The sequence below is a fragment of the Lynx rufus genome, unplaced genomic scaffold (genome assembly GCF_022079265.1).
Source record: "Lynx rufus isolate CCGP_SWC_20201006 ecotype Redwood Valley unplaced genomic scaffold, mLynRuf1.p SCAF_8, whole genome shotgun sequence".
Classification (NCBI taxonomy): domain Eukaryota; kingdom Metazoa; phylum Chordata; class Mammalia; order Carnivora; family Felidae; genus Lynx; species Lynx rufus.
The window spans coordinates 31,329,778-31,341,793 of NW_025814896.1; the positions used below are offsets into that span (position 1 = coordinate 31,329,778).

Sequence of the window (12,016 nt, forward strand, 5' to 3'; positions counted from 1 at the left end):
CATCTATGGTTTTCTGTGATAGCAGCCAGAATGGATCAAGACCTCAGTTTTACCAAGTTATTTACTGTTCATCTTGCTCTCAGCAATTACAATGCTTCCTAGGTTTGTTTCTCCTCATATTCAAGTACTTTATCTGAAGCATTTAAGTGAGGGCATTTGAGTGGCTAGACATGAAATTCTAAGTTCAAAGTTCTTTTCCTTCGGTCCTTAAAAATGTAACTCCATACACAAAGTTGCTGCTGAAATATCTGATGTGCATTGATCCTGGCTCTTTAGGCTCCGCTTCTGGCTTACAGTCTCTGGAAACTTTCAGAATGATCTTTGTGTTTGTTAACCTTAAATTTTACTACCCAGCAGTGGAGATGGATGAACTACATCATAGACACGTACCAACATGAAAGAATCTCACAATAGTGAGTGAAATATAATATATACACTGCTATTCTTTTTACATGATGTTAAAAACCACGTAAAACAAACTAAACGGTAAATTGTTTAGGGACGCATATATATGACAAAATTGTGGAGAAAAACAAGGAGACGATAAACCCCAAATCTGGACAGTGGTTCTCTTGGTGCATGGGGTGCCCCAGAAGAGAGGCCCATGGGGTAGAGGGTCTTGAGTATTGGTAATGTGCCATTGTTTCGCTGGGGGGGTGGGACCATGGGTATTCTATTAATACCTTATACACATGTTTTGCATGTATGTAAGGTGAACATTTCACCTTGTGGCTGGTTGCCCAGTGGCAGTGCTCAGGTTAGGGTGCTGGGAACAGGAAGCAGCAGACTGCACACTGGATGGGAGCAGCCGTGGTGGCCACTCATGGCCCAAACTGCCAGAGGTGGACCAGGGATGGAGACGGGAACCGGAAAATTCCAAGTCAGCTCTACATCAATATACTCGAACACCTCCGCACACATCTTCAAGCCCCACCGGGAGCCCTGACAGAACGAGCTGTCACCAGCTGCTCTCAAGCTGGGCTCCGGGCCTCTTTGGCACCCACGCCTCAGCATTTCTGGCCCCTGCCTAAACACTCAGTAGGGCTTAGTCTGCTCTGGAAGCCTTTGATTCCACCGTGTGGACGGACTGGCTCTCTCGATCCAGCCTCCAGATGTCGCTGACTTAACAAGAGGTTCCTGATTTTGCCCACGGCGCAGCAGGGTGCATCCTGTAATGAAGGTTCGCTCAGGCATCCCCCAAGCGGCCCGCTGTGGTTCTCTGCTCGTGGGAACAGATGATGCTTTGGCTCCTGCTTTCCTCCTGTGGTCTTCCAGGTCCCCGACAACGGTAACATCTGAGACTTGCTGAATCTAGTTTATTGAGTCGATTTCCCTCCCCTGGGTGATGACTTTTAATTAACGACAAATTTCCTACAGACCAGCCAAAGGAGGAGGCACATTTACAGGAACTGCGTCCAGGAGAGCTTTTATTTGTACGGAACAGTTTTAAAAATACAGAATAAAATAGCTTTATCTCTACTATTATTCACAACATCTGGTCCAAATATTACATATTTTTAAAATACTTAAACGTTTAATGAAGCCATGTTAGAAAAACAATATGAAAATTCTTTTTTAAAAACTCCGTAAAAGAATTACACATCTCAAAAAACAACCCCACCCCCAGATACCCTCGGTATGCAAAATAAAAATAAAAAACAAAACCCCAGAAAGGTATATAGCCAAAGTCAGTCACAAAAACGCAAGGAAAATATAGGCATCCCCACTGCTTTAAGAACAGTCAGAAATTTATTAATGTGTCAAACAGAGGTTGTTACCAACGAACAAAAAAGGGTATTAACTTGAACTGTCAGTGAGACGGCGACACTGGTGAGGGTGCCCTAAGTGCCGGGAAACGAGCGCAGTGAGTCTAAGGACGCCGGGTGTTCCTTCTGCGGAGGATGACCAGGCACAGTCAAGAACAACCTAGAAGGGCAGGAATGTGTGTGAGGCTGCTGAAAAGGGGTGCCCAGCGCTAACGTGCTTTCCGCATCCACAGGGAGAAGCCGAATGTCCGAGACAACGGGCGGTCTTCTCAAGCTACTCAGGAGGTGACTGCAGGTGAAGTGGCGGGTGGGAAACGTCCTGTTGTCTGTGTCCAAATCATAAGGGGACAGAGCACAACACGTATGGCATGTGGAAACCCGGGGCCCTTCTCTGAGGCCCAGGGGGGCTCCCCTGAGAAGGGGCGCCCCCCAGAAGCCTCAGGCCCACGTGCAGTGAGTGCACAGCCACGGTGCCCGGGGGGTGTGGCTGCGTGTGCACGTCCCAAGCACAGCGCCCACGCAACGCTGCCGCTCATTGCCAGGCAGGTTCTGGAATGAGGCTTCTGCCACAGCTCCTTATTCACCTTCTACCTGGCCTGGCCACTCTTGTGGCATCAGTATTCTGGATGATCACAGTTGCCAACTCGTAAGTCTAAGTTGCCAGTACCAATCCTTCAGCAGGGCCGTGAATGAAAGAATTACTTTAGCTCATGGTGATAAAATATACGCATGGTTAAATAAAGTATACACACATACTAGAGATTCATCAATGGAGAAATTCTATTATCACATGACATTGTCATGAAAATTATATCATTCCCTCCCTGGAGAACTGACTATTATCCTGGGTAGAAATGTTACTTTACTATATGGAAATACTGCAGTATTCATGCATAAACCAAGTCGTCATCATGAAAGTCAGTATTCTACAGTATAAAGCAAATCCGGTGTGTGAATTTGTTACCATGAAAACGGGAAACCACCAGGACCCACGATGCCTCATTCCAACTGGCCTGGTTAAGCCACTTCTCTTACCTCCATCAATCACGAGAAACTACGACATCTGAAACCCTCTTAAGAAAGAGTCTGTATGAAAGAATCTAAGTTTAATTCCCTAATGAGACAAAGACTGGAGCCATTCCCCATTACTCTATGAACCACGTTAGATAGTTTTTATTAAAACCAGTGGTGGGCTCTCCCTTGCCACCCACCTCGATGGGACAGTATCTACTGTCCTTCTAAATAAATACTTTCTACTTCTTACATTGAGATGGCCAGGGTCAATGTAAAGACGGTGGGTAGGTGTAGTCACTATGGAAACTGGAGGCTGAATGCCCTGTCCAAGAACACTTACATCCAAAACATTTAAAAACGTTCTATTGGCCAAAGTGTGGTGGATATGCGGCCCCAGAAATGCAGGCCAATAATGTAAATGCACATGGCCCCTTCGTCCCTCAAAACCTCCCTTTCAGTGTGTGCTTGAACCTAAGGAGCAGACGAATACATTTCTCTTTTAATTACAGACTCATTCTGTAGCGTATTTGCCGGCAGGAGGACCACTTTCGATCATGGTTGTGTGTGCTGCACATGCAGGATCTGTTCATTATCAGGAGACTCCACTCACTCAAGTGAAAGTGAGTGCAGAAAGCACCAGACTCAATGGGACCTTTAGTTGGGCTGCCCTCTTTCCTCCCCACCTCCTGTCCCCTTCCCCCTGCCTTAGAGAATCTAAAGTTGGCCCCAACGAAACAAAAAGAGCAAAATCCATCATCTCTAACATTCGGTATGGATACAGGGCTTCCCTCCACATTTAAATGCTTGCAGAAGACATCCCCCAGACCAGCAGATTTGGAAGCTCCCAATAAAACCCGGCCCAAGGAGGGGTTTTAGAAGGGAGTGGGTTTCTGGATGTTTGAAGCACATATCCTAAGTGTCACTCACTAGGAGGGAAGATGCCCCATCAGGTTACGCTGAAAGTTAAATTACCCAATGGTTCAGATGCTTTTATTTGATATTTGGTCCTTCTGCTCACCTAGAGAACTAGAATACTGCAAATCTCTGGCCTGTTTAACAGTTTCCCCACTATTCAGAGCAGAGAAATTAGAGATGCTGAGCAAAAACACAAACAGAAGGAAACTGAGAGCAACTCAGTACAGGACGGCTGTCAGCATTGAGTGTTAGTTAACCAAGTTAAAGAGATGAAAACCATTGACCAGTGTGCTTCTACAGTTACCTATGCACCAGATACACTTTTAAAAAACATACAAAATTAAATGTAATTTAGAATCTCATTTTTTTGGTTTTTTTTTTTTTTACTTAATCTGCAATAAGATCTTGGCAAAACGGTACAGTGGCTCTGAACTATTCTTGCCAGAATACGCCTTGAAGCCCCAAACTTCCCAGGAATCGAGGAGGCTATAGTGGTACAACAATGCTGCCAAAGACATCAGAACGAGGTGGAGGAGAGCCAGCTGTGGGGGCAGGAGACGGGCCCTGTGGACACAGAGCTGCTGAGAACCATGCCCTGCTGTCAGAGACAAGAACACCCATTGGCTGTCTGAGGCTCAACCAGGTTAACAAACGACCTAGGAAGCACAACCTCACACAGCGAGGTCGCTACCTTGTGTTTCAGGGTTTCCTTTGGCTGAAAATTTTCAAACCAAATTCCACAGAAGTAACTTTTCCAGAAAAGATTTAGTGTTATTAATGAGAAATCAACAGAAGGGGCCCTGCCTACTGCTTTTCTTACCATCTTCTGCAATAACTTAAAACAAGAAAGGCAGCATTTAGCCAGTCTAATTTCCCCCCCCTGCAAAATCAAAATCCAGTGGACATTCCACATGGTAACTCACAGAAAGTCTCCTTAAGCCTTAACTGCCAGAAATGACTTGCAACAGAACTACAGGGATGAATTTACCAGGATGTCCAACCATTCAATATGGCGGCTCTGTTGATTACCTGCCTCAGCTTCCCTTCTTCACAAAACAAATTCACGTGTAACTTAACCCACGGTTTCTGGGCTCTGGTCCAGTAGTCAGTTTTGATAAATAGATTAGGCATTACAGTATTTACACTTTCATGGTATCAAGCAATACAAAACACAACCACAATAATGGTTACTGGCCTTCAAAAGCCTTGACGACAAGCTTCCCTGATGGTATCCACAGCTTTATAAATGCTGGTTCTTTTCTTAATGGGAAGTGAGGGGTGGGGGACAAGTAATAGGGATGCAAGGAAAGAGGGTCACATGGAAAAACACTGATTTCAAAAACCTGTTATAGTCAATAACATTAAATAGGAATAAAATCTTGTAATTTATAGATACGCGCAACAAGAACTGACATCCACATGACGGCAGAGTCAAGACTCCCATAAACATCTGCTTAGTGCCCCTGTGTGGCACTCTATACCCATCACACCAGCCTGGAGTGATAAAATGTCAGATAGAGTGTCTCAATTATAGTGAAAAAGAGGCCAGTATGAAATGTGCTGGCCCATCCCGGGCCAGGGTGGCACCAAGAAAGAGCAGTTGAGAATCAGATATTGACTTCAAGGTCCTTTCCTTTCCCCTCCAATCCCCCAAACAGATTTCAACTCTAATTAACACCTGTACAGACCTTACCCACACACAGATATGGGTATAAGGTAACCATGTTGACTGTTTTCAATCAGGTCAATAGTTTCCTGCTACAGGAGCATCAGGGGACACAGAATCACATTTGACCAGTCAGATGTGACAGTGAGAGGATACTGGTGCCCCTTGAGCAGAGGGGGTCTATGCGGGTGCAGGCTGAGGTCAAATAAAATAGAAGCGGGTCCAGGTGCTTCTGGAACAGAAAGCCCCTGCACCCCGGAGGCAGCTTGTAGGAAAGCTAGCCCAGGGTGGTAGAAGGAGACCGAAACCAAGGAACCGCTGTGGATTTAAACACCCACTCCCACAGGAGGACAGGAACTTCAAGTTCAATGGACGCTCTCAAAGGCAAGGGGTAGGGCTTAAATAAGGAGACAGGTGAGACACAATATTAGACACGATCACCACCCACAACAAAAAAAGCTATTTGTAATCGTCTTAGCTCTGGGTGCAGAATGTAAATGCAGATATACAAACATACAGGTTACTGCTTGTTACTCAGCAAGGAACTACAGATTCATGCCTCACTGCGGCCGGGCCACAGGATGAGCTACAGCTATACCGTGGCCTGCGAGTCCTCGTCTGAACTCCGGCTGGTGGCATTCTTCCTGAGGCCTTTCCACGTGTAGCCCGCAAAGGTTGGGCTGATGGGTAAGTAGCTGAAGCATCTGTATTTTTTAATAATGTTCATGCCGAATGGCAGATCGTAGGATTCCATGCCATCGAGTGACTTGCTCCCTTTGCCCACGCCCTTCTTCCACTTCCGGATTCCTCTTTCCTCCGGAGTACCTGTGGAACACCCACACACACACACACAAAACAATACAATGGAATGTTTAGTTTGACAGTTCCACCAAGAGTTGAGATTCTCCCACATGCTGTCCCACACATGGAACCTGCCAGGACGACAGCAAAGATCCCTTAAGGAGCAGTTGATGGCACTCAGCCATCCAGGTACCTAAACCAGAAACCTAAGAACCACTAGCCCATCCTTGTTCCTTTTGCTCCACAAACATCCCGATGTCTTTGCCTCCTCACTGCCCTCCCACGTGGCCCATATTCTCGATTCCCATTGTTGAGGTCAGTCCCACACCACGTTATTGCTTTCTTGGGTCATTTTAACAATCTCCTAACTGGTTGTCTGGTCTTCCATCTCACCATCTCTTTCCCCAAATCTGTTCTCAAAAACCAACACAAGAACTTCTAAAATGCAAAATATGATCTTGCAGAATAGGACCCGGTCTTTATTATATCACATATAATGTCTTCATAAACTGGTCAGGGCACACCACCCCCCATCCACACACATGCCAAGCTTTATCCTGCTTTGCTCCATCTGTGTGGGGTGGGGGATGGGGAGGGAGGGAGAGGCACTTTTGCCACGTACTCCCCACTTGTCATGGATGAACATGTGAGGATGAACTTCCACGTTGTAGCCTGACAAATGAGTCAGGGAGAAAGATCTGGGCCCACAGGGCTCAGAAGCTCCTGAGCCCTTGACTTTTTCTGTAAATCTTTCTGGTGCAGAGAGGCACAATGGCACCTGCCCTTGGCTACATGGGATACCTAACAACATACTATCTCTGCCCAAACCCAGATGAGGAGCTTAAGTATATGGTGCAGGATGAGGAACACCATTGTTTTCTTATATCTAAGCAAGGCCCTCCTGTCCATGTTGCTGTAACAAAGTGAACTTTAATTTCCACCTGTCAGACTCCTGTGCCTCTCGCTCAATTAGTTGAGAGAGTTAGTGACTGACCCCTATCAATCTAACACCTTCCACCTATTCATGCATGTGATTCCTTTCGCCTCATGTGCAGCAGCAACCTCTTGATTGAGGCTTTTTGGAGGTGTGCTGTTTTTAGGGGAGAAATCTCAACAAAACCTTCAAGTTCAAGAATAAGCCTCACCCTTCCTTGATGGAAGGTACATCAATCAATGTGTCCGTGGTGGCACTTTCCAATAGTACCAGCAGCCTCCTCTAGGAAGCTGGGAAGGCTGTGAGGCAGGGCCCACATAGCATCACCCAGATCGGCACAGAATGCACCCAGCTGAGAAACAAGGGCTACGGGTGTGGGGGAGACAGCTGCCTCCATCCACCTCTCAGTCACTGGTCCTGGAAAGATCCTGTGCCTACCATACTGTCTTTTGGTCCTAGGTAGCTGGGAGCCTGCCTCAGAAAGGAGGAGGAGACACACTGCAGGCTGTTAACAGCCAGCTCAGAAGAGTGTGTGAACAAGATGACAAAAGCCACCGTGGGCACTGAGCGAGGCTGTGCAAGGAGGGCTGGTGGCTTGGACAGTGCCCCAGACATCCCACCACCCTGCACCATGGGCAAGAAGCTTACCTGCTTTCTCTCAGCAAGGAAAAAAAAACCCACTAGGTTTATCAGCAAAAAACTGATTCATAAAAGGAGGCTGGAGGCATCATCTTAACCGCTTTAGAAAAGACAGTTTGAACCAGTGAGGGCTCTGAACTGATTCACTCTTCCTGCTTCCGTATTTACTTCGCAAAACAAGTAATTCACATACGCAATAAGCACGTTTGGTGTATACCACATACCTGGGATGGTGTTATCCAAAATAAAAGCCACGCAGCCTCCTACAAACATAGCAGTTGTGAGAAGAACGTTCAACACCTGATCGATCCCCGTTATGCCTGGAGACAGAACACAGTGGGAGGGTCACTGCCACAGCCAGGACAGCTAGAAGGAGCACTGGGGTGGGGACTAATCACCAGCCAATGTGATGCATGAAGGTGAAAATTTCTGTTGTATATGAGCAGATAAATTTTTTGCTAGTAACATTTTCAACTATTATAAGCAATTTCCATAATAATCAAAAGGTTATCTCCATGAGGAGAATTCCCAACAATGGACCGTAGAAGATAAATCTAAGAATGAAGCTTACCCGATAATGAACTAGGAAGCCACTGGGGCGTGGTGTTTGCAGATTGAGAAAAAAAATTAATATAAAAGATAGCCGTTGCAAGGCTGAAAAAACTACAAACAGAATAAGACAACAAGAATATTTGCGGTGTTCACAACCAGATAAAGGGTTTCAGAATCCTGGATCACTGATGTGTGCTTTAGCTCCTTTTAATTAGGAGCAACTGAATTTATATAAGTGAACTCCTATAAATGTGATATATTAAAATGTGAAAAGCAGCAAGAATCTCCTCGTTATCAGAAGCTCACACACTTCCTAGATTTAAAGTATAAAAATCCTCAACAGAAAATAACAAGCGTTGGCAAGAGTGTGGAGAAACAGAAACCCCTGAGCTCAGGTGGTGGGAATCAGTTTGGCAGTTCCTCCCAGAGTGAAAAATCTAGAACTTCCCTATGACAAGGCAATTCTACCTCAAAGAAACAGAGAGCAGGTACTCAAATCCAGCTGATCCTGATTAGCAGATTCTGTACCTGAATTTACCTAAACACTAAAAACTTATCTGCAAACCCAAAATGAATCCTCCTGGCCTTCGCAATCATTCACAAAGCAGCAGAAACTTTAAGTTGCCAACAACATGCATGTTCCTGGCTGAGGTCAATCAAGGTAACGCTCCGCCTTCTTGTTTCACCTCTGTTCTTCTCAAGTGTGCGTGTGGCGGTCTGTTTAATACCGCCTCTTCCCCATTTTTGTGTTTTTGGTCGGTGATTTAGTTGTTTAAAATGGCCCCCAAGTGTCGTGCAGAAGCGTGGTCTACTGTTCCTAAGGGCAAGAAAGCCGTGCTGAGCCTCAGGGAGAAAACGCATGTGTTGGGTGAGTTACACTGCTCTTGGCTGTTGCTCCCCTAGAAGGGACGGTTCAGCATTTGCTAATCCTGCGTTCACAGTGACCTTACAGAGCAGAACTACCATGGGTGAGGACTGACTGTACTTGTATGCCAATGTTCACAACAGCACTATTCACAACTGTCAAAGGGTAGCAACAACCCAAATGTCCACTGTTGGACAAATGGATAAACAGATTATGGTGTGTGTGCGTGCACGCGCACACACACACACAATGGAATACTATTAGCCATGAAAAAGAATAAAATAGTTATATACAAATCTCAAAAACATGCTAAGTGAAAGAAGCCAGAGATCACATATGATTTCATTTATGTGAAATATCCAGAACAGGTAAATCCACAGAAACAGAAAGCAAATTGGTGGTTGCCAGGGGCTGGGAGAAGGGGGATAAGAGGAATTAACTGCTTTAATGGATACGGAATTTTATTTTGGGGTGAGGAGACAGTTTTGGAAACTAAATAGAGGTGGTGGTTATACAACATTGTAAATGTACTAAAACAGCATTGAACTGTTCACTTTAAAATAGTTCATTTTAAGGGTGCCTGGGTGGCTCGGTTGGCTGAGTGTCCGACTTCGACTTAGGTCATGATCTCACAGCTCATGAGTTCGAGCCGCACATTGGACTCTGTGCTGACAGCTCAGAGCCTGGAGGCTACTTAGGATTCTGTGTCTCCCTCTCTCTCTCTGCCCCTCCCCTGCTCAGGCTCTGTCTCTGTCTGTCTCAAAAATAAATTAAAAAAAAAAAAACATTAAAAAAAAACTTAAAATAGTTGGGGCACCTGGGTGGCTCAGTCGGTTAAGCGTCCGACTTCAGCTCAGGTCATGATTTTGCGGTCCGTGAGTTCGAGCCCCGCGTCGGGCTCTGTGCTGACCGCTCAGAGCCTGGAGCCTGTTTTGGACTCTGTGTCTCCCTCTCTCTTTGACCCTCCCCCATTCACGCTCTGCCTCTCTCTGTCTCAAAAAAAAAAAACAAAAAACAAAAAACCTAAAATAGTTAATTTTACATATATATATATATGTATATGTATATATATATAATGTATATATAAAATGGTCCCCAATTCCGCATAAAATGTCAGCAGCCATTGCTACTTAAGATGATTCCCCTTTGTTCATTCTTCATGACATCAGGGTATTAAAAAGGTGTTAAAAGGGTTAATCTTGAATTCAAAGTAGTTACAATCTCAGGAGAAAGACATGTACTTGAAAGTCTATGAAGCTGGGTTTTGAATTCTATGTTTTCAGAAAGCATTAGTCTGAAAAATCAAAAGGTTTTACACACAGGCATTCTCCCAAAAGACAGGGTCCCTGTAAATAAAGAGCCCTTAACGTGCACACGAGTCAGGTGCATGTGCCAGCTCATGCCGGAAGCGCGAAGGACTTCCAGATAAGCTGTGGCAAAACAAGACTCAAATGAGATAGACACATGGACCAATGTTCACGGAGACAATTCCTGAAGTTCCAAAGTCTTCTCTGAGCTGGTGGCTGTGGCCAGTTTTCCTTACCTGTGACGAGAGGGTTCTGCCTGAGGTAACTTGGAAGGACGAGCCCAAAGAAGATTGAAAATCCCAGGACAAAGAGGTTCCGGGAAGAATTTAAGTCGATGAACTGCAGGTTGGAGAGCCCAACAGCTGTGATCATTCCTGGAGAGAAAAACATCAGCTGGCGGGCAGCACTAAGCTCAGTACAGATGGGCGATGGAGGGGACACAGACTCCCCACCCTGCCCCTCCTCTGTCCCGCCAGAAACAAGTTGGGAGACAGAACAGTGACAGGACAGGGTCGGAATGTGACCACCTGGGTCTCTGAACCAAATGACTCCTGGCCTAAGCACCATCTGGGCTTACACAGGGACACAAACATCACATTCACTTTCTTTAGACCAAGCAGAAAACTAAGGACATTGGCTGCCCTTTAAAACCTCTATGCAGACATCCTGATTAAACTGGAAAACCCACCCGAAGATCTGGGCCCTGATCACAACCGAATGGCACAGAGTTCATGTCAGTTGTAAATGCCATTCAGAGAAGATATCTGAGTTAAAGCAATTAGATACACCAATTAAAGATTAAGGTCATCTTATTTTTCCTAGCAAAAGTATTCTACACTTGGTTCTACCTTTAACATAAATTCAACTCAGACACTGATGTTTTTATGTTTTGAAGGAGTATTCCCTGTGTACTTTTAAATGGAAACGTATTAATTATTACCTCCCATCTTACTAAAGGGATTCCTGAGCAAATGTGAAAGGGAGGAGAGGAGACAGGCTCTCAAGGAAATGGGATTTTACCGAAGAGAGTACAGAAGAGGGCGCCAAGCACCGGATCCGGGAGGGAGGCGAAGAGGGCGCTGAACTTCCCGATCATGCCAAGAGCCAGCATGAGGGCCGCACCGTACTGAATCACCCGCCGACTGCCGACCTGAGGAACACACCAGAAGGCATTCACCGCCAGTTCTGCACAAATTTCCACGCAGGCCCCTCGGGGGCAAATGTGACAGAAGCCCCAAACTACAAAACTTTCGGTTAAGAGAGATGTCTCATTTTACAAGGAGGATGGCTCTCAGGACACAATTCCTCCCTCTAAAGACACCCAGAGTAAAGAGATTACCACCAACACCCCTCTTCCTCTTCCTCCTTCCCTCCCCTCCCCTCCCCTGGAAGAAGGTGGCACCAGGGCCCAGCCTTTGCTCCCTGTTCCCTGGGTGATGTCACTTCAGGGTAGACCTGCTCCTGCTCTCAGGTCTGGGCTTTCAAATACCATTACAGTCAAGGGCCAGGGTGACCTTCTAACGTCAAATGCAAAAACTAGGCTTATTCCTGCTTTTC

General features: G+C 45.7%; 1 protein-coding gene across 4 annotated transcripts in view; it reads right to left on the minus strand.

Moving 5' to 3' along the window:
* Positions 1–1,410: 1,410 nt before the first annotated feature.
* SLC23A2 (solute carrier family 23 member 2) overlaps positions 1,411–12,016 on the minus strand; it is a 135,165-nt gene continuing 124,559 nt past the window's right edge. For all 4 annotated transcript variants that reach the window (XM_047068026.1, XM_047068023.1, XM_047068025.1 and 1 more), the window contains 4 exons: positions 11,480–11,609; positions 10,696–10,833; positions 7,960–8,055; positions 1,411–6,186 (listed from right to left, as the gene is read on the minus strand). In XM_047068026.1, coding sequence (XP_046923982.1) covers positions 5,954–6,186; positions 7,960–8,055; positions 10,696–10,833; positions 11,480–11,609 — 597 coding nt within the window. In that variant the 3' untranslated portion in view covers positions 1,411–5,953. The remainder of the gene's footprint in view (positions 6,187–7,959; positions 8,056–10,695; positions 10,834–11,479; positions 11,610–12,016) is intronic.